Raw genomic sequence first — 23,799 nt, 5'->3', positions numbered from 1 at the left:
TTTTATTTTTTTTTTGTAATTACAAAGATTAATATCAAGAACTATTACATTACAGCTATTATAGACTTTAAGTAGCCAAGTGGTCAGTAGCGAGAGCGCAATAGCCGCGCTCTGATTAGACCGGAGTTCAAGCCCGTGGCTGCTAAATACAATTAATGTTTGTATTGATGCTTTATTGTAAACTCCACTGATCTGGCGGTCGTGCCAGAGTATAAACAAGAACATTTTTTTATTATTATTATATTACGACACTCAAGGACAGCACTAGGGTTTTTGGCACCCCTATGCAGAAGTGATTTTGTGCCCTTGAAGATTGTAATGAATATTACAATTCTGAATAAATAGAAATGAAAATACATTTTTTATTAATTTTATTTTCATCAATTACATTCTCACTTTACGTGCTTTAATATTGTATTACGGGTACTGGCCATTTGAACTGAATTTGATTGTTGCAACTGCTGCTAGGGGCATCACTTTTTTGGCAGCAGTTTGAACAGGTTGTCTCCCATGACCCTTTAAATTTTGCTAGTGGATTTTTTTGCCACAGGATTTTTTTAACAAAAGTAATTTTGGTGAGAAACTGAGGCCTGTATACTTTACAAACAAGTGCCTTAACCACTGGGCCCTTGAGACATTTACTTTCAAGACTGAAAATGTAGCATTATAATGTAATTTGAACAATTATTTTTAATTAATAGCACTTAATGAAAAAAATATTTCCCTAACTGAAAATAGTGTTTTTAAAAAATATTCATGAATTAAGTTTTCACATTAGTGCTTAATCAACAAATTAATTTTTAATAAACAAATTTTAATAGCATTTAATCAACAAATTAATTATTTTTAATAGTGCTTAATAAACAAAATATTTCCCCAACTGAAATATAAAGTGTGTTTTTAAAAAGTATTCATGAATTGTAAGTAAATATTTAATTTCACTAGGAAACAGATTTTTAATGATTAAGTTTTTTTTTTATTAAAAGCTATTTAGAGGGATCTAATAATAAAAATGTGCATGAGCCTTAAAATTCGTGCATGTGCCCAAGCTGTAAAATAGACATAGGGTGTTATTTCTCTAAACAATTCAATAGTTTGTTTCTATATTGAGCTTAAATTCATTATTTACTAACTTCAACTGAAATAAGTTTATTAAATATTATTATAATAAAAATTTAGAATTTTGGCACCCCTATGTACTGCTTACCAGGTTTAGTGTTCTGCCAGCCGTGACAACACTCACAAGTTGCCTGATGCAGGAAATAACTGACATTGTTTATTTGGTCTTATGCTACGAATCTGACCTAGTCCCACATGAGAGGTTGCTATATAAGCTGGTTAGCAGAACCTGTAGTACTTAGTACCGTGCATGGGTCGAAGGTCGAGAAAACGAAAGAAGATGTGTTGACATTAGACCTGAATTTCTGTAGATTGTAATTTTCAAAAAATGCATATGAGAGAGAGATCAAAATTTCACTGTATAAGTTAATTAAAAGACTGCAATGGGAATACTATTTCCAGGTATGCATGCCAGACCTAAAAAAATATCAACTTGAAAAGAACTAAGGGCAGACAATGTGCCTGGTAAAACTGGCTAAAGGGCATTATAAAACAAAAAAAAATTTGAGTTTGGTAACTTGGAGGATCTGAGAGGTTTATAAGGCTTTGAAAGGAGGGGAGGGTAGCAATATTAAAATGAATGGTGTTTTGCACCATTCATTTTACTGGTTCTTGCATCATCTTTAAGTAGATGCAGATGAGTTAGGTAGTGGCTGTGACTTATCTGTAGTCTAGCAAATATAACTACTTGTCTATTATTTAGGATACTGGATTTCCATGATTTCAGATCTTTCTTTATATGGAATAACATTGTTGATTTGGTTTTTCCCAGATTTGTTGCATTTTTTGAACACTGCTGCTTTATAATAAATTTGTAATTTGAGATTGGTGTATTAAGAGAAAGAGAATTGGTGTCTGTTGCAGTTTTGGCAGCCAATTAGCAATAGATATTTGGAGGAACTGATACATTTGTTTGAATACCTACTGACCAAAAATGTTCAACAACTGCAGCATACGTATGCTCTGACTGCTTTGATTATGTCTTCTTGCTTTTGAGTATGTGACTTTGTGCTCCACTTTATATTTCTGTATTTTATTTCCTTACTTTCAATGTTTTGGAGAACATCATGTAGTTACTGATGGGGTTTGGGATATAATGCTACACACAGCAGTGGAAATAGCATGCTTTGACAAATGTTTGTAAGTTGGGAGAGCTAAAAGTGAGGATTCTGCAACTTGTTAGAACAAGACTACCATCTTTTCAAGTTACGATTCTCCTTGCTTTGATGATGCTTTGTTCACATAGCTCTTGAACAATTTCCTCCTATCATTCTGTTATTCTGAGGAGTTTACAATGGCATGAGGGGTAACTTTTATTGGGTGCCCGCTAAAGATTCAGCTTTAATAGCTTTGCAGGATGCTGGAATTGAGTTGTCTCTACCAGAAGATCACCAGACTCGAGTCACATGGTTTCAGGTTTGCTGACTTCAGTGAACCTGCAGCAGACAATGCATTCCTGCACAAGAAAGGGAGATAATTTATTCAGAAGCTGGTCTGATAGAGACTGCAAAATGAGGAATGATGGTATCTCCTCTTGAGATTATTTTTAACCCCTTGGGTTGAGAAAAGTCATTTTCAGTGTCATTTGTCTCAGGTCTTGAGCTCAATGGCTCTAAAGGCAGAAACATTATTATCCATCTTTGCAGCTTTCACACCCTGAGAGAGTGGAGTTCTTTTCACAGGTTTCCAGCACTGCCACAGAAAAGCAGGAGCAGTGCCACCAGAGTGACAAAGCAGTATAAAAGTTAGTGTTAGTTTAGAGGGGAAAAAAAAAAAAGAAAGGTGGTTTTTTACTTTCTGAAACTTACAATTCGTAAGATTAAGTTTACTATTAATTAATGGGAACATAAGAAAAAAAAAACTTAAAACTGAACAAGGACTACAGCTTTGAGAAAACGCTCTATAAATTGCTCAGAGAATTGCTTGGTCACTCAGGTCAAGTTTAGGAAGGTTAATGCACATTTTTTAGAATACATCCATTGTATTTTAGATGATTGTCTGCATCTGTGTAATAGAAGCGAAATGCTTCCCCTTTCTGTTTTGCCTAATATATTTTGCTTTTGCTCTAGCCTTTTTTGCAGTATATAGGGTTTGCAGTTGTTGGGGGCTTCCTGAAGATGATATTCCATCTTCTGTTCCTTTATTCTATTCCTTTCCTTTTTAGTTTTACTGCATTCATCATCCCACCATATTTTCAGATGTGTACAAAATTTTTTGGGTTATTTTGGGATTGCTAGATTCACTGCATTGCACTCCAATGCTGTGTTTATAGAGGAATTTTGGATTTGCTGTTCCCTTAATACAGCCTGCTTCTTATACAGACTCCAAACAACTCTGTCAAAACACCATTTTGTAATTTTGTTGGAAAGGTAGAGGATACTGGTATCAATGAGGCATTACAGGATAGTGGTCGCTGTCTAATGAGTTGCTATGTATAGTCCATTAAAATATAGGTATATGGTTTCTGAACATAAGGAAATGGCTACTGTAAATCGTGTAAGAAAATTCGCGTGTTGGTCAAGTAATTTTTTTAATAGTCTGCTCATGTTTGTTCACAGTGATTTCCCCATACAGGTCCCCAGGGACACAGTAGAGTTAGGGAAGTTGTACCACTAGGTCTTCCAAGTCAATCAGGTGATCACCTAGATGGGTTGATGCATGTGATCACAGGACCAGTATGGGTTCTGGAACATGATGCTCATTATAAAAAGATAATTAATGTGGACTAAAAGTGCAAGAAATTTACTGAATTTCTTGCACAATTGTTATTCTCATTAACTAAATTAACATGCTACCTGTCTGTTAATGAATATCTAAACAGTTATTAAATTTTAAATGAGAATTATGAAAATTCTACAGAGTTAATAAGCATATCTGGCTAAAAATTTCTCTTGTTCAATTAATTACAGGATGTTCTGAACTTGTATACTGATACTTCGAAACTATTTAAATGGAAACAGATTTATTTTGGTCCTTTGAAATTAACCAAGTTTTATTGATTAATTTTCATATTAAACAATGTAATGGTTAAATGATCTAAAGGGCCACCCTCTTGGCAAAAAATGATTGGTAGAAAATAATTGGGGAATGCCTCTTCTAGCATACCATCAATATAGGCTAGTAGCCAACCTATGGTGATGATAACAGTTATATTTCAGTTAAAATATTGCAATAATTCATCCCTGTTCACTTTAAGTGGAGAAACCAGAGATATGAGAGAATTAAAGGCAAATTTTGCTTCAGTGGAGTCAACTTTTATTTAAAGAGGGGTGACCTAGGTACTGCTCCTCTTTTCAAGTGGAATGGCACCTAGGCAAATCTAGTCAATTTATAATAAAATGTGGATACACGGCAAAAATAATGTAGAAGATGAAACCCTTACCAAAGAGATGGTCTGTGTGTTATGGTCAAGAGAGAAATGCCCATATCTTTGGCAGTTTGATAGATCTGGCTCTCCACATCTATAGATACGGCACTGGTACATTCGTCAAGAAGAGCAAACTGAGGCCTGTCATAAAAAAATTATGGCATGCATTAATTTCAAGCATTATTCAATTATATACACATACATGGACTTCCTAAGAACTTTAAGTATGTCAGTCGTGCTCATCCACATAGATTAAATATGCATTTCAAAATTTATAATGTAGAAACTAATAAGAATAGAGGCAACAAAATGGCCACAGAACAGATGGTTTCCTGAATGTAATTTATATACTTAGTATGATACACTGGTGTGCAAAATTTAAGGACCAGTCAGGTTGTCACCTGTAGCTTCTCATAGGAGTGGCCTGGATATGGGTTGTTGTTATTTGTTGTTATTTGGTTTTTAGGAGCATTAGCAACTAAGGCCATATTGCTCCGGGATATGCGGTGGTCATTCCCTGAATGACCTTTCCGCATCCTCCGTATTTGGTGGTGACGGGCTCGAACCCCGGTCTAATCAAGAAGCGTGTGCTACGCACTGCTGCTCCTTCCCACCTGGCTACGGAGGCGCCTGCCTGGATATGGGAAAACCATACCAAAGGAACCTCGTGAGGTACAGAAATGATGAAGGAAACAACACCAACACAACAACGGAAACAAAACGGTACAGAGAGACTTTATTCAAAAATGGCAACATAGCACTGGCTGCCATGATACAGATGCATCACTGCCAAAGATGGAACAAAGGGAAGAGGTGATCCTCAGTAGGAGATATGGCCACCCCTAATGTAAATGCAGGCTTTGCATCACCTATCCATACTTAGAACAATGTTGTTGATAAGTTCTTATGGTAATATCATCCATTCCTCTGTCAATGCCATCTTCAGCTGGTGAAGATTTTCTGGTGGGTGTGGACATGCCACTAGGCATCTCTCCCCAGAGCGTTCCATATGTGTTCGATGGGATTTAGATCAGATGAACGGGCAAGCCAATCCATATGAACAATGCCCTCACTTTCCAAAAGCATATCAACAGCTGCAGTGCAATGGGGTGTGGCATTATCATCCATAAACACAAACTCAGGGCCAATGGCACCTCGGAACAGACGCACATGGGGAAGGATTACCTCAGCACAGTAGGTGCACCAGTTACAGTACCGCCTTCCAGTATCTGGAGTTGTGTACGTCCATCCCCAGACAAGAACACCTCGACCACTATATTGATCCCTTTTAGTGATGTTTGCAGGGTGATACAGTGTGCCAACCTCTTGCCAGATTAGCTGATGTCCAGATTCGCTTCTGAGACTGAATCTATTCTCATCAGTAAAGATTTTGTGATTGTAACCTTTAGAAAGTGTTGGTCAAGTTTTGCACACCAATGTATGACTGTGTTAGTGATTAAAATTAAGTATTTCATTCATATAATGCAGGTATCATTTTATTATAACCATTCATACATAAATTAAACATTCTTGGTCTATCAACCCTTGAATGTCTAAAGAAATATATTCCCTAACTACAACTTCAGTTTGTACTAATTCTACCTTATTATTTGCTTGCTTAAAGGGGAAAAAAAAAAAAAAAAAAAAAAAAAAGTTTCCATCCATGTTTCTGGTACAGAGATAATTTTTTTGAAGGACACATTCCAGAAGACTGGACCAATATATGAAAAGTGAAAAAGGAACTGGGCATTTCACTCCTTATAAAGTACTAGATAAAATATGCAAGCGTCTTAGAAAAGGTTAGATATCATGTTGAATGTAAGCTTGAGGGAAACCAATCAGGTTTCAGACCTAACTTAGGGGAGATTCCAAGATTTAGGATTTGCTGATTTTGAAAAAGCATACGACAAAGTATCTAGAAATCTGCTCTTTCAAATTTTAGAAACATATGGCATGAACGATATCTTAAGAGGAATAAAAAGTTTGTATAAAAATGGCAAAGCTGCAGGGGAAAAAAAAAAAAAAAAAAAAAAAGTTCCATCCATGTTTCTGGTACAGAGAATTTTTTTAGTAAATTAATAAGAGGAGTTTACCTCAATATAGTACGTGGAACACTTCCGTATGATACCCTCCAGAAATTAAAACGGAAAAAACGAAAAAAATCGACAACTTACCAGTCCATTAAAGTAAAATATAAATAATTAAAGTAAAATATAAATAATTAAAGTAAAATATAAATAATTAAATAATCAATTTAACACAATTCAAAATCAATTCAAAACAATTAAAATTCAAATTAACGCAATTAAAAGAATAACGAAAATATTCAAAACGATCTTCGTTTTGAATATTTTCGAAAAGAGGAAGGAAGATCGTTTTGAATATTTTCGTTATTCTTTTAATTGCGTTAATTTGAATTTTAATTGTTTTGAATTGTGTTAAATTGATTATTTAATTATTTATATTTTACTTTAATTATTTATATTTTACTTTAATGGACCGGTAAGTTGTCGATTTTTTCGTTTTTTCCGTTTTAATTTCTGGAGGGTATCATACGGAAGTGTTCCACGTACTATATTGAGGTAAACTCCTCTTATTAATTTACTAATATTATTATCAACGTAGAACATATTGAGTATTACAGCTCTGATTCATACTATCTAATTAATTTCCAAACTCTTATTGACTATTTCATTCACTTCCTGTCTCTCCAGTAGTATACAATCGATACACACAATTATGGGAGATTTTTTGAATGGCTTGGTACAAAGGAAGGAAGATCGTTTTGAATATTTTCGTTATTCTTTTAATTGCGTTAATTTGAATTTTAATTGTTTTGAATTGATTTTGAATTGTGTTAAATTGATTATTTAATTATTTATATTTTACTTTAATGGACCGGTAAGTTGTCGATTTTTTCGTTTTTTCCGTTTTAATTTCTGGAGGGTATCATACGGAAGTGTTCCACGTACTATATTGAGGTAAACTCCTCTTATTAATTTACTAATATTATTATCAACGTAGAACATATTGAGTATTACAGCTCTGATTCATACTATCTAAGAGAATTTTTTTGAAGGACACATTCCAGAAGACTGGACCAATATATGAAAAGTGAAAAAGGAACTGGGCATTTCACTCCTTATAAAGTACTAGATAAAATATGCAAGCGTCTTAGAAAAGGTTAGATATCATGTTGAATGTAAGCTTGAGGGAAACCAATCAGGTTTCAGACCTAACTTAGGGGAGATTCCAAGATTTAGGATTTGCTGATTTTGAAAAAGCATACGACAAAGTATCTAGAAATCTGCTCTTTCAAATTTTAGAAACATATGGCATGAACGATATCTTAAGAGGAATAAAAAGTTTGTATAAAAATGGCAAAGCTGCAGTGAGAATTGAAGGAGGGAAGGACTAGAAAATGGTTTAAGGTTAAACCTGGGGTGAAATAGGGTAGCATCTTATTGCCACTTCTGTTTATTATTTTCATGGACCATTTAATAAAAAATAAAATAATGTACTAACAAAGTTTAGTATGGATCATTATTATATGCAGATAATTATCAGTATTAACCATATGTTGCAAGAAAACCCTAATCTTTTGCAGTGCCAGTCGAAAATAAAAAAATAAAATAATGTCACTCCCTTCATATGTAGGTACCTGCCCAGCTGACCTATAAACTTCTCCAAGCTGTCAACATGAAGCATCCATGGAGACAACTTATTCCAGTCATTAACAACTCACTGGCTAAGACTTTTTACAATTCAATGTAAATCCCTTCCACTGTAATTTGAATCTATGGTCCCTATTTCTGGTGTCATAATTGCAAAATTACTATCCTCTCTGAGCCTTAGACCTCAGTTGGGAAACCCCCCCCCCATGGTATCTAGCTACCAAGCTCTGCAGCCCATATATTCAAGGTCTTTCCTCACATGAATGAACTTGCCAGTCTTGCCAGCCATCTTTGATTCTTTTCAAGAAGCTTGATTTCTTCTTTAAGGGGGCAATCTCCAGACTTGGACACAGTATTCCACAATTGCCTTGTACACAGTGGGATTATGACTTCCCTACCTCTGCAAATGTTCAACAAATCACTGATAGGATAACATGGGAATACCTTGCTGCCTGTCCACACTGCGCAGAGAACACTTTATGTAAACCCATACTGTAATTCCAAAATCCCTTTCTTCAGCTGCCATAGCTGAGTGGTCAGCACAAAGGCACACTTGCTTTGAGTGACCGGGGTTAACGTCCATGATTGCTAAATACCGTACCGTTTCTTGTATTTTCTCTACCTTGTGAACTCTGACCATGTGGTTGTCTTGCAGTATAAACAGAAAATTTTTTTTTATTATTATTTTTATTTTTTTTGGTGCATTCGAATATATACACATGTGCCTATTGTCTTTACCACATGTAACAGAAGACAGACTTATGAAAATTTTATATTGGACTTTCAAAAATATTTTGTTAAGCCAGTCCAATTTCATTAAAATCAGACAAAGAAATCTGACAATTCTTATTATTTTATTTCTATACAAATTGTATGGGAAAAAGAAATTCAATGTAGTTTTAATATAGTACTGTTAGATAAGAGTTGTGAACAGGTGTCACTTGTGAAGAGATTTTTTATATATATATATATATAAAGAATAATGAAATGGAGAAGTTATATACTGTAGGGGGGGAAAGAAAATTAAGATATAGATTAGATAAGACCGAATTACAATAACAAGAATTACGAAAGACTCTGCAATGCTATCTCCATCTTGGTCATTACTTCATAAATTCATTTGGTTTATTTTTCTATCGTTACAATTATTTTTCCGGTTTCTTTCTTTCTTTCTTTCCCCCCTTCGTTCACAACATATATCACTCCCAGGGTACACCGTATTTTCATTAGTTTACTTCTATGCATAAACTTCTACTTACTGTATTTTATACTAATAATATTATTATATATATATATATATATATATATGTATATATATATATACATATATATATACACATATATATAATAGTGCTAATAAGTTAAAAACAGTGGAAATAAAAGGAAAATAAAAATAGACTGAATATGTCAAATGCACCAAAGCGTGCAAAGCAGCAGCAAAGGATGCAGATATATATATATATATATATGTATGTGTGTGTGTGTGTGTGTGTGTGTGTGTGTGTGTGTGTGTGCATATTAATATAAATATGTAAATATGAGTTACACAGAAAGCCAAAAAGGAATAATAGCTGAAACATAAAAAATATTTTAAAGGAAGTGACCTGTAAAATAAATAAATTAAATTGACCTGTAAAATAAAATAATGGTAGCTGGCATCAGATAATGGTGGATAAATTTAGCCATAGTTCAAAAAAAGGGAAATAGAACAAAAATACAATTAAATCCGACGTCAGCAAAAATAAAAGTTTATACATGATCAGGTTTTTCATCAGGGGACTACACCTGACTATGTATCAGAGGACTGCATTTCCATACTTATCCAAAACTGTTAAGAGTAGAAGTTTGAAAATAAGTAAAAATAATAATCGAAAAAGCAAAACAATTCCTACAAAGTATGGACAAGGTAATCCCTATGCAGCACTTATAATGAAAGTTACAGTAAAATTTAATACCAAAGTTACGGTAAATTTAATACAAAAGAATTGAAGTACACACATACCGATAAGTAAAAATCTTAAAAAAAGTATAAGACATTTTAGAATCTATATCTGAAATACAAAACCAAATGGGCAGGAAATGACAGTGTGAAAACACAAATAGTCAATACAATAGCTGCAATCAAAGCGTTAACAAACAGGGACCATACGTAACATATAGTAACAAAACCAACACAGAAAGACCAAACCGTGTTTGGTCTTTCCATGTTGGTTTTGTTACTATATGTTAAAAATGAGAGAGAGCTGTAAAATAAAATAGTGACTTCTATAATGCATTTTATCCTAAATTATGGACAAAAAGAAATGCGGCAGGAAGTACAACAAACATGACTATCTAAAGCAATAAAGAAATTAAGAAGTGGTTGTATTCAATTTATATTCAATATGTATTAACTTTCATAGTTAATTTACACACACACACACACACACACACACACACACACACACACACACACACACACACACACACACACACACACAATGTCTCAAAAATACACAGCATAACTTCAGGAATGAGTTCCTTATATGTAGAGAATAAAAATATTTTATATCAACATAGTTCCGGAAATGCTTGATTCCCGAGTTATTAACTGGGAACCAAGCATTAATACCTTAGTTCCCAAGTTATTAATCTCCCGCAGGTGATTTCCTTCATCACAAGGTACTGACAGAATCTGGTGGTTTTTCCATTCCGACCATGAACTCAAATCAGGAGCAAGCAGATATTCACTTTATGTACGGTTTGGCAGACTGTAATGCTCTATAGGCTTGTCGTTTGTACCACAAAAGGTTCCCAGAATGAAGATCTCCAGACAGGAAAACATTTGAAGGTATCCATCGCCACCTTTGTGAATATGGGACCTTTCTACCTAGTGCTGCTGACAGAGGACGACCAAGATCTACGACTCCTGAAGTAGAGGAGGAGATTTTGGATGTTGTGCATGCCACTCCTGCAATCAGCACACGCAGAAAAGCAATGCAACTGGTTCTTCAACGTTCGACTATTTGGAGAGTGTTGCGAGAACAACTGTATCCTTACCATCTGCAGCGGGTACAGGCCTTGTCACCAGCAGATTACCCTGCATACATAAAGCACATATCCACTTGCTCCTGATTTGAGTACATGGTCAGAATGAAAAACCACCAGATCCTGTTCTTACCTTGTGATGAAGGAAATCACCTGCAGGAGATAAGACATTCCAGTTAATAACTCGGGAACAGGCATTTCTGGAACTATGTTGATATAAAATATTTTTATTCTCTACATGTGAGGAACTCATTCCTGAAGTTATGCCGTGTATTTTTGAGACACCCTGTATGTGTGTGCGTACACATACACGCGCACACTTCCTTTGCTGCTGCTTTGCATGCTATGGGGCATTTATATTATCTATATTTAATAGACATTTATCTATCCTCAATTTAAGTCTTAGCCTTCTGCTGCTTTGCACAAAGCTAGTCTTAAAATATAATCACTTCTGCTTAATTTCTTTAGATAGTCAGGTTGGCTGTACTTCCTGCCGCATTTCTTCATATTTCTTTCTGTCCATAATTTAGGACAAAATGCATTATAGAGTCACTATTTTATTTTACAACTCTCTCTCATGTTGGTTTTGTTACTATATATTATGTACAGTCCCTGTTTGTTAATGCATTAGTTGCAGCTATCGGATTGATTATTTGTTTTCACACTGTCATTTCCTGCCCATCTGGTTTTGTATTGCAGGTACAGATTTTCTAAAATGTCTTATGCTTTTAAGTTTGACTTATCAGTATTTGTTTACTTTAATTATTTTGTATTAAATTTACCGTAACTTTGGTATTAAATTTTACTGTAACTTTCATTATAAGCCCTGCATAGGGACCACCTTGTCCATACTTTGTAGGAATTGTTTTGCTTTTCTTTTTCAATTATTATTTTTTATTTTCAAATTTCTACTCTTACACAGTTTTGGACAAGTATAGAAATGCAGTCCTTTGATACAACCTGCTTAATGCCACACACACACTATATATATATAAGAGAGAGAGAGAGAGAGAAAGATTTAAACTGTATCTAAATTAAATAACTGTATCTAGAAAAGTGACTTAAAAGTATATGGGAGAAAAGTAATAAATATTATACATTTATAATTAAATTGAATACCTAAGTTTAAACAACATAAAACCATTGAACTTTATTAAGTGTTTTATAAAGTCTTAATAATTAATTGATAAGAAAATAACTATATTTACTTTTCACTTCTACTAATCACAGAAAAAACAAATTCGATAAAAAAAAAAAAAAAAAAAAAAATCAAAACCTTCCTGAAATACACTGTGTATATAAACTAACTTTTTTTTTTTTTTTAATTCAACATTACCAAGAGTATAAATTATTTTGGGATTGCTATTCCACAAGTGTAATGCAGCATTTTTCTGCATTAAAACAGCTTCCATTTTTCTGAAACCCAGAGGCATAGCGAGAAGGGACTTCAACAACCATAGCTACGCTACTGCTGAAACATATATTGTGCTAGTAAATAGCATTCTCAACAGCTAGCAAGGTCTTCTGGAATCTCTTAAAGGTTTTTAGAGAATTTGGCATGAAAATTAGTAAAGCAAAAGTTATGAAAATTAGAAGAGAAGGAAAATTTAAACTGTATCTAAATAACCATATACTGGAACAATTTAATAATTTTCTGCATCTAGGAACAGTCTTTAATGAAGATGGAAGATGATACATGGAAATAGCCAATAGTATAAGAAAAATAATAGGTAGTTAAATTCATTTGGAACAAAAGAGAAATCAATCAAGAGAAAATTATTTTATTTATTTTTTTATAACAAAAATTAAATCTATTTTAACCTATGGAGTAGACAGTTTGAATAAGAAAGAAAAATTATGTTCACTGATGAGTTTTAAGGAATTAACAAAAATTAATAAACTGAACTCTCCCCTGGAAGGTGTAGAATAAGGTCCGCTTCCTTGTATCATGCTTTTTTTTATTATATTAAAAGTTAGCATTAGTAGAAGCATATGATGCAAGGAAGCAAGCTTATACAGCATCAGCCAAAAAAAAAAAAAAAAAAAAAAAAAAAACCCTTCCCATTACACCCATTCATTTGTTCCAAATGTTTGTCTAGTACTGCCTTTAATTTATTTAAGCTATCAACTTCCACAATGACAAATGGAAGTCTGTTCTGGCAATCAACTACCTGCTAGCTAAAGGCAAATTTCCACACAACTGTCTTTCCTCAATTTCAGTTTATGCCCCCTCAGGTTTGTAATCTGAGCAAGAAGGAAGAATCTCATCAGCATTGAGCCTCCTCAATCCATTCAAGGCCTTATACATCTCAATCAGATCACATCACAGGTGCCAGTCTCCAGGTGCTGTGACTTGCAGAACTTAAGCCTTTCTTGGTAAGAGCACCCCTTTGTTCCTCTCACCAATCTTGTTGCCTTTCTTTGTACTCATTCTAGCAACTCTACATCCTTACTAAAATGAGGTTTCCAGACCTGTATGCAGTACTCAAGGTGTGGCCTGGCCTGGACTGGCCATTGCCTTTATACAAGGGGATAATCACCTTATCCCTGCTCGCAAAATTTCTGAATATCATCGACAAGACCCCATGAGCTACTATGGCAGCCTGTCTGCACTGTTCAGAAAATGAGGAAATAAGAAAAAAATCTTGGGTTAACAAATATCCAGGCAGAAGCATATTAAGATGGTACAGACACATGGGGGAATGGGAAAAGGGAGATTATCTAAACAGGTATTGTAAACAAAGACGAATAGTATAGAACAAGTGGAAGGTGGACTAATGGTGTCAAGCAAACATTAGGACTGATTTGTACTACTACAATAACCTGTATACCCAGTGCAATTTAGAGATTAAAATAAAGCCAAGCAATAATGGAGGGCCTGAAAAAGTACTTTTTTTGTTACATTCTTGTCTTAGTCGTTCAGTGATGTAGCATCTCTGAATCCCATGTGGAATACAGCCAAATATTGGAGAATCTAAAAGTAAAAATTATTTCTCTTGACAACCAATCTTGCCATTTGTTCTCTATCAAGAGAAGTAGTCATTAATTAAGATTTCCTTCCTTTGGCCTGATGACAATTCTAGAGGGAATTTATAAATGTTACCAATATAGTTTAATAGTTGGAACTGTTCTGGTTTTTAAAATGATAAAAAAAGTTCTCCCTGCTTGTAACATAAAATGTATAATGTGTAATAAACTAAGTTTAATTGTGACTAAATGTTTCCTTTGGCTAATTTTCAGAGATAAGAGGGATATACAAGCTTTCAATCTAATGTAATTGCCAGTAAATGGTAAAAAGAGAACAAAATATAAAGCTGACCCCAAAATCAGTTACACATTTTAAGCACATAATATGGTATCTTGTTTTAATTTTCATAAAAAACAGTGTATTTGGTACAAATTATATAATATTTAAATTTAAAAAGTTACAAAATAATTGTATTTTTCAGAAGGCCTAACCATACCTGTGATAAAACAGTCTTGCCATTCCCATTCTTTGTTTCTCTCCACCAGATAAGATATCTTTCCAATCTCCTTTGGCATCCCAACCTAAATTTATATTGGCAATACAAAATTATGTAAGAATAGAAAGCTTATTGAAACATCAGAAAATAAAATACTCAATTGTAAGCCATACATTTCTTATTATTTCATGTATTCATTTCAGATTATATTTGTATAAACTTTCCTGTTCCATGTAACTATAAAGTTTTTTCAAATAATCATTCTACAAACTAAAAGCAAATTTTCTTTCATCTAATCTGCAATTATTAATTTTTTCCCCCCAGTTTAATCTGTATTCCCTCATTTGCATTATCTGAGAAAAAGAAAAGATAAATCTCCCAGGGGCAGGGAGATCTAGTTTACTTGATCCTTTTAACATCCTAATTACCTCAATTAGGTCATCATGTTATCTGCTCTCAGAATTTGCAACTTCCAGAAGAATCAGTCTCTCCCTATAAGAATACCTCTTTGGAGTCATAACTAATTTAATTTAGTTAGTCTTTGTTATATCCTTCACCAAATCCTTCCTAAACAGTACTTTCCAAACATGTTATACAATACAAAAATTCTCATTCTTCTACTCTCATTTTAGAGGTAACCTAATCAATGCTTTATATGGTGGAACAATCATCTGTCTCAAACTGCAAAATATCTATACATTATTGAAAGAACTATGTACCATCATTATTACATCAGTCTGCTTTGCTTTGAGAACCTCATCTTCAATTGTGTTACCACTAATTCTTATCTACATTATTTTTATCAAACAGGTTAATTGAGAATTGCTGTTACTTAATGGTAATCCCAGCTTAAACAAAGTTCTGCACTGTTAATTACTAAACAGTGCAGAACTTTGCATTTTTTAATTTTGTTCCTCATCTGTCATTTTTCATCTCATCTGAATAATTTATCTAGGTCTTGTTAAAGTACCACAACCCATACATTGCTAAATATTTTCCCCATCTTTGTACTCTCAAACTTATTAACAGCTTCATCAATGAATATCAGAAATAATAACAGAATGTATGAGTGAACCACATAGGAATCCACTCGTAACACAGATCCATATATAGCAGAGGGCTATTTGTAATCAAAAGAAGATTTTAATACTACATGATTGCAGGGATATATGAATGCAGTAGTCAAAATGAACTAAAATAGGTATGCTTTATTGCATTCAATTTTCAATCATGGGGATCACTCTGTTCCAACTGAAGACTGATGCAAAGTATGCAAGACTAAAGCTTAGGCTTACATTCAACTTAGAGACAAGCACAGTTAGCCACAGTTGTGGACAGGTTGCTAATATATTTTTATATTGTGTAGCATCACCTGACAAGGTGAATTTGCTGAAAACTTTAAAAAATCTGAGATACTGCTAAGACAGCCGTTTCAAATTAATAGTTTCTCATCAACCAGCAGGTAGCCTTCAAGCAAATGCATGCTGGATTCTGAATAATTAATTTTGTCTACATAAACAACTAAGCAGCATATAGAAGTAAACTTTGACTTAACATATTCACTGCCATCTACAATCACTCTTCATGCACCAAGTTCAAAAATCATGGGGAAGTCTCATGACAGGAGGGTAAAGACTTTTTGGGCTTTGTTCTCACAGTAGCTGAATTGGCCTGTCTCTGGCAAGAGTTACTGGATGAAAATGGTTCTTAAGTGATTTTTCTTCCAAGCGGATGAAAAACTACCTTAACATGTATATGCATCAATTGGCTGCAAACAGGTAGCATTAGTAGGGCATATGATGCAAGAAAGCAAGTTTTTATAGCATCGGTCAAAAAAAAAAAAAAAAAAACACCCTTCCCATTTCACCCATCCATGCACTCCAAATGTTTGTCTAGTTCTGCCTTGAACTTATTTAAGTTGCTGACCTCCACCACAACAGATGGAAGTTTGTTTCAACTATCAACCATCCACTGCTTAAAGGCAAATTTCCACACATGTATTCTACAATTGTCTTTCCTCAATTTGAATTTATGCTCCCTCAGGTGAGTAATCTGAGCAAGAAGTATCCCACTAGCATTGAGCTTGCTCAATCCATTCAAGGCCTTATACACCTCAATTAGATCACCTCGCAGGTGCCTAGTCTCCAGAAGCTGAAATTTGCAGAACTTAAGCCTTTCTTGGTAACACCAACCCATTGTTCCACTCAATCTCATTTCTCTTCTCTGTACTCCTTCTAGCAGTTCTACATCTTTCCTATAATGAGGCCTCCAGACCTGTATATGGTACTCAAGGTGTGGCCTGACCACTGCCTTATACAAGGGAACAATCACCACCTTATCCCCGCTAGCAAAATTCCTGTATATCATTGACAAGACACCATGAGCTACTCTTGCAGCCTTTTTGCACTGCTCAGAAAACTTCATATCTGACTACACAATTACCCCCAGGTCCTTTTCATTCTCCACTACCCTGAGTGTGGTGCCACCCAGTTGATACATTACTCTGGGGTGTGCATGAACATGCACATCACAACTTCTGTTGGGTAATACTAGCACTTGCCCTCCTATTCTCTGGTAGGTCACATCAGTTTCCCCATTTTTTTCACCAAAAATGCAATATAAATGACTGCCCAAGCTGCTTTCTGTCAGCCTATGTACATAGCCCTGGACAGGTAACATTGGCAAGAAGTATTATTTTGGGGTTGGGGGAGACTGTGCCTAATAATACCAAAGTGAATTATCCAAAATAATAACTATAGAAAAAAATAAAATAATAATAATAAATAAATAAAAAAATAAAAACCTTCAAATTACCTCCTTCTCTTACTATAATGTGTTGTAAATGTACCACATTTAAGACCAGTTCTAAATCTTTGTCACTTTTATGTTTTGACCTCATGTCATCTAAGCTATCTGGATAAATAACTTGATCTCTTAGAGTACCCAAGGACATATATGGCCTAAAAAATAAAAGGAAAATAAAATTATTCATACCCACACAACAAGATCTGATTCAGTACTGGAAAAAATTTACATAACTAATCCAATTCATTATGCAGACTCTAAACTAAGCATTAACAGGCATTAACAAAAACTAGTGTTGTCATGATAGCAGTTAATTTATTCCCATCAATGGCTTATGCTTCCTCAACAAGATAATTTGTGTTACTTCCTATTGACACTTAGCAGTTTCAAAAATTTTAAACCCTTAGTACAGAGAATGGCATATACTATGTACACATACAAAATATCACACTGAAAGTAATTTGTAGAAGTCAGAAAGGAACAGCACCATATGTTTTTTTTTTTTATTTTGTACTTTAAAAAACAGCTCAAAAATAATGGAGATCACAGGTAGGAGGAACTACAGCCACTCCCTGACTTACTCTACATAAGTCAAGTTTTACGTAAGCCGGAATTTCCCTAAATGCTTATGCAGCACTTTAAGAGAGTTTTTGGATGTTTATTTGAGTTTGAGTTGGTGGGGGGGGTGTCCTTCTGCCATCAGAGGTGCCCCCACCCCACTAACTCAAATAAACATCCAAAAACCCTCTTAAGGCTATCATTTGCATTGACATAGGGTATATTGCCTACAGCAATTTCACCATCACCCCATAGTCCATGAAAGCATGGCTGCACACTATCATTTAGTCAGCACACATAAAACAACCAGAAGGTGGGAATTTGATCTCTTTTTCAGTCTGACCACCACAGTACAAGAAGGAAGTAAGGACCTATTTTCATTTAATCTGATACATACCCATTGGGCTTTGTGTTGCCTATCCCAGTTTGCTGATTCTGACACTATTTTACAAAATTTAACACATTATCTTTTCTCATTTATTATCGCTTCATTTATTTTCTATACAACCACCTAAAAATTAAACTCAGGAAAAACTGGAATGGGGACAACAGAAACGGGTATGTATGAGACATTCTTTTAGTCTGGATATCAGTCTGCTCAAAGCTCCTGATGGAGTAACAGACCGACGACCAAGTGGAAGAATGTTATTTTCATTTTTTATGTTTATTTTTTCGTTATTTTCACTATTCTAATTTTATTTTCCTTTACATTCTATTATTAGCTCTTGCCTTATATTAAGGGCTCTGGCTTTGTAAGCATTAGTATAAAAGGAAGCTAATACCAAATGCTAGTATTGCAAGGAAAAAGCAGGCACAAAAATTATGCTAAAAAACATGCTAAGAAACAAACCGAAAATGAAACCGAAAGTATAATAAGAAAGTGAACAATACCTGGAGTTTAAGTAATGCATAGCAGAAGTAAGCTGGTGGGATAATAATACATAGCTGAAGGAAAAAGGCAGGGAAATGCAGCACACATTTAGTAGAGTAGATAAATGCACATCAACCATAACCACATTAATAACAGATACATGATGAAGCAATTTACAGCAGCATAACAGACTTAATAGAGAACAGTGAAGAAAATGGAAAAAGATGGGAAAATAGTGACCTCTATTGTCGTATTTTGAACATATAAATGCATGTAGATACATAAGATTAGTGTTGGAAAAAAGAAATGTGGTTAGAATAATATGACTTTACCGTAATAAAGTCATAAGATATACAAAAATAAACAGTATTGAACATAGCGCTGACAAAAAGAATGCAGATCAAAATTAATACACAGTAGACCAAGTGATATGGCTACAATATATTAAGCTGACAATTGAAGTTGTATAATCTCATATAAATTGAAAAATTACCAATTAGAGGAGTAATAGCTTACATATCTAAGCATAGAAAAAAAGGAAATATGTGAAGAATCACATATTTCCAATGATGAAAGAACAGGAAATAAGTCCAAGGATACCAAAACCAGTTTAAACCCGAAGATGGAACATGAAATAATTCCATGGAAACGAATAACTGGATGCCTTTAGACCCAATAATGGTGTAGTTAGGAGACTGTAGAAAGTAAAGTGTGTGTTATAAATTAATGTTTGAAATAGTTGAAAACTGAATCTTTCATAATAAAAAATAAAGGTAAAGCATCATGTAGAGGAATATGCTTTTTGCTGCCTCTGATGTTTACTTTACCTTTATTTTTTTTATTAAGAAAGATTCAGTTTAACTATTTCAAACATTATTCAAATATATGTACAAGTATATCACATGACAGTAGCAGGCAGATTTGCTAATGCTGCCATCCATAGTTCATTATTTGCCTATATAATCTTGTTAAGATTACTTTTTGTCAGTGGTGTGGCTTTGCATTGGAGTGCTTGTATCTGTCCTATTTTTAATTTTCACTGCATCAGGACCACTGCTATTCGAGTCCTCTGCATTGGCAGCTCAATCTGGGGATTGGACAGCAGGCTGATCTTTCGATCGACTCATCTTTGCAGCGATTTGTCTAGCAACCGAAATGCAGCAATTCCCTGGCCATTATTGGCCTTGTGGTCCTCTGTTGAGATGGGGTGTAATGGTCAGTATTTTTCATTTATTTTTGTTTTATTTTATCTTATTGTAGCTGGTTACATCTCTGTTGGTGATATTTCACATAAATTTGGACTTGGTGCCTGTCAGAGGGGGTGCCGTTAAATTGCTCTTTGATTATTTTATTATCTTTGCATTTAGATTTTCTAAATTACCTTGGAGAGTTTCTGCTGCAATATTTTTACTCTTGTTACCCTTCTCTTCCCTCCCTATTGGTTTGATCATTATGTTTAATTTTAACTAATTTTCTCTTCTGTCTTGCCATGCTGCTGGCATTACTTTTATTTTTTTAATCCTCATTCTAATTTATTTTTATATATATTTTTTTTTTTTTTTTAATATTTATATGAAACTTTTGAGCCAATTCTGCTCACAAAACCTATATGCACTGTCAACAATCTTAACATTTAATTATGAACCATGATTGGGGCTGCATATGCATCATGCCTTTCAATCTATAGTTCTCAGGTGGGATGTCTGTTGGCAGCCATCTAGACATATGGATATTTCCAGTCGTATACACTAGCAGGATCACAACAATGGTGAAATGTTGCCACTGTGGTAACAGTGGCATGTATTCTGTAAAAAATATAATGCATGTTATAATACTATGTTAGTCTGCTGATAAAAACAGTTTAGGTTTTGGAAAGCTCTGGAGTTATATTATATTAAAGTACTAGTTCAATTTTATACTGTGTGGACTCAATTATTTACACTGGTGTGCAAAACTTAAGGACCAACACTATTTCTAAAGGTTACAACCACAAAATTTTTACTTAAGGTACTCTTTACTGGTGAGAGTAGGATTCAGTCTCAGCAGTGATTCTGAACATCAGCTAATCTGGCGAGAGGTTGGCACACAGTATCACCCACAAACATCACTGAAAGGGATCAATATGGCGGTCGAGGTGTTCTCATCTGGGGAGACATTATCTTGGATAGATGTACACAACTCTAGATACTGGAAGGCGGTACTGTAACCGGTGTGGACGCTACTGTACTGAGGTAATCCTTCCCCACGTATATCTGTTCCGAGGTGCCATTGGTCCCGAGTTTGTAGTTTGTGTTTTAGGATGATAATGCCACACCCCATCGTACTGCAGCTGTTGATATGCTTTTGGAAAGTGAGGACATTGTTCATATGGATTGGCTTGCCCGTTCCTCTGATCTAAATCCCATCAAACACATATGGGATGCTCTGGGGAGACACCTAGTGGCACGTCCACACCCACCAGAAAATGTTCACCAGCTGATGATGGCACTGACAGAGGAATGGACAATGTTAAGCTGACAATTGAAGTTGTATAATCTCATATAAATCGAAAAATTACCAATTAGAGGAGTAATTGCTTACATATCTAAGCATAGAAAAAAAGGAAATATGTGAAGAATCACATACAGAACTTAACAACATTGTTCTAAGTATGGACAGGCAGTGCAAAGCCTGCATCGACATTAGGGGTGGCCATGTCTCCCACTGAGGGCCACCTCTTCCCTTTGTTTCATCTTTGGCAGTGATGCATTGTATCATGGCAGCCAGTGCTATGTTGCCATTTTTGAATAAAGTCCCTCTGTACCGTTTTGTTTCCATTGTTGTTTCCTTCATCATTTCTGTACCTCACGAGATTCCTTTGGTATGCTTTTCCCATATCCAGGCCATTCCTACAAGAACCTACAGGTGAAAACCTGACTGGTCCTTAAATTTTGCACACCAGTGTATTATTGACAGTGGCAAGTCTGAGTATCCAAGAAAGTGATACTATGGTTATTCCTGGTGCAAGAGGCATTTTTGTAACACACATGCATCACTAGTTATACCTGCAGAAATTTCTTCTAACGTTGTTAAACTGATGATACATTAATGGAATTCATAACAGAGGAGTTCTCATTATGGGCCATATTCATAATAAACTTTCACTGTGATAAAATCATAGACTATCATGAATTTGTGAAAAGGAATACCCTGATTTGAGTAAATCCAAATTATTCCACTGATTAAGTTAAACATGAATATACATGAGTCAAATTGTACATCTTTAGCTTAAATTCATTACATTTACTCCCAACTCAGGTTGGAGTTATGTTCAAAATAAAAGTTATTTAAAAATTACAGTATATTTAATTGTAATTAAATATATATTCTTTATACTTCAATGATATAAAACTATTGAAGTTAATACATTACATACCTTTGTGGAATGTAAAACATCTGATCAGTACATGGCCTCTCTAATCGTCCTCCGTACAGTGGCCACAGGCCTCGTAGAATTCTAAATAAAGAACTTTTGCCACAACCATTAGGCCCAGTGATGAGGAGATGCATGCTAGATGTCATCTGAATAATATAATTGTCATCAATTTTCATTTTGATTAAAAATAAAAAAATCCAATATAAAATGATTATGTTTACAACTTGAATAATTAAAAAAAAGTTATAACAGAAATGATACAGCGCTTCTCAACAGAATATAGGTGTGAACTAATTAACCATAACTGAAATCTTTTACAGCTATTCATCTGAATTCTTCATGGAAAGGCAATATTTGGTAGCCTAGGTCCATATGGCAATAATAAGAATGCCTAATATAATGAGTCAATCTTTCAGTTAAATCTCTACTAGTAGTTTGTCTTCAGAAAAATTAGTTAAGAAAATATGACCAAGTTAAAAAAAAAATTCCCAGACCCTATGGATAATTTCCTTGCAAGTTATTCTGCAATGTACAACTTCAATATAGGCAGGGGTATCTATGGTAAGAATTGTTTCAGGATGGGATACTGGGGAAAACACAGTTTTTTTTTTTTAATCCAGCCTTCAGTTTTTAAAACATTTTTCAGAGATATATTATTTATATTAACTTCTACCCTCCCTTCACTTTAATGTAAAAATTAAAAACCTAAATTCGTTAGTTTAATTTATTTACACATTTTAAGAATTTACAATTGCAAGAATGTTTACAGGTACATATACTTGGCACCAACAGGTCTGAAATGATTGATACTGGATAACTTTTACTAGTTTCAAAGAGAAAAACCAATGCAGATTTTGCTTTCTTCAGAATACAGTATCAGTCTTGTTGGAACAATTTTATATTTCAGATAAACAGATACCCTCATGTTTTCATAGATCTATTCTTAACTCTCTCGCAAGTCACTTTTTTTTTTTTTTTTTGAAATAATTTGTAATTTTTTTTAAAATTATTTGTTAGTATATGAATGTTACAGAATATGTATAACAACTGATGATAAAATTTCCATGTTTCAATAGCATATATATAAAAAAAAGATACTAGGTCAATGTCAACCTAATTTGTATATAGCAAACTCAGAATTTCTCACAAGCCACATCGATGTGCACTGCACTAGTGTACACAATGCATTATTGAAATAAATATTAAATATTTTATTTCCAATTTGCATAAAAATAAGCAATCTCATGACCAGCAGCATTTATAAAGGGCCATAAATTTTAATTTTATTTCAATTTTATAGTGGTGTATTGCCTTCCCCATTATTTTCATATAGCTTTTCACTATAAAAGCTGATATGTGGAGATTGCACGACAAACATTCAGGAACCAACCTCTTCACAAAAAACTTTTTCAAACACTAACATCAGATTAACTACCTTTTCTGCAGCCAGAAAGCATTTTTTTTTCATCATCACAACCTTCATCACATCCATCCATCCA

The 23,799-nt window shown here is 34.2% G+C and overlaps 1 protein-coding gene across 1 annotated transcript in view; it reads right to left on the bottom strand.

Annotated features, from left to right (window-relative positions):
• Positions 1-23,799, bottom strand: part of LOC150088951 (ATP-binding cassette sub-family D member 2-like) — a 195,430-nt gene that overhangs the window by 579 nt on the left and 171,052 nt on the right. The window contains exons 6-9 of the mRNA XM_090370961.1: positions 22,301-22,446; positions 17,466-17,611; positions 14,652-14,736; positions 4,502-4,627 (exon numbers count right to left, since the gene is read on the bottom strand). Of these exons, the coding sequence (XP_090227087.1) occupies positions 4,502-4,627; positions 14,652-14,736; positions 17,466-17,611; positions 22,301-22,446 (503 nt within the window). The remainder of the gene's footprint in view (positions 1-4,501; positions 4,628-14,651; positions 14,737-17,465; positions 17,612-22,300; positions 22,447-23,799) is intronic.

This window comes from Mastigoproctus giganteus, chromosome 3 (assembly GCF_048544385.1).
Source record: "Mastigoproctus giganteus isolate SK-2022 chromosome 3, ASM4854438v1, whole genome shotgun sequence".
Lineage (NCBI taxonomy): Eukaryota > Metazoa > Arthropoda > Arachnida > Uropygi > Thelyphonidae > Mastigoproctus > Mastigoproctus giganteus.
Note: the sequence above shows the minus strand (reverse complement) of the source record. Positions and strands in the feature narration are given on the sequence as shown.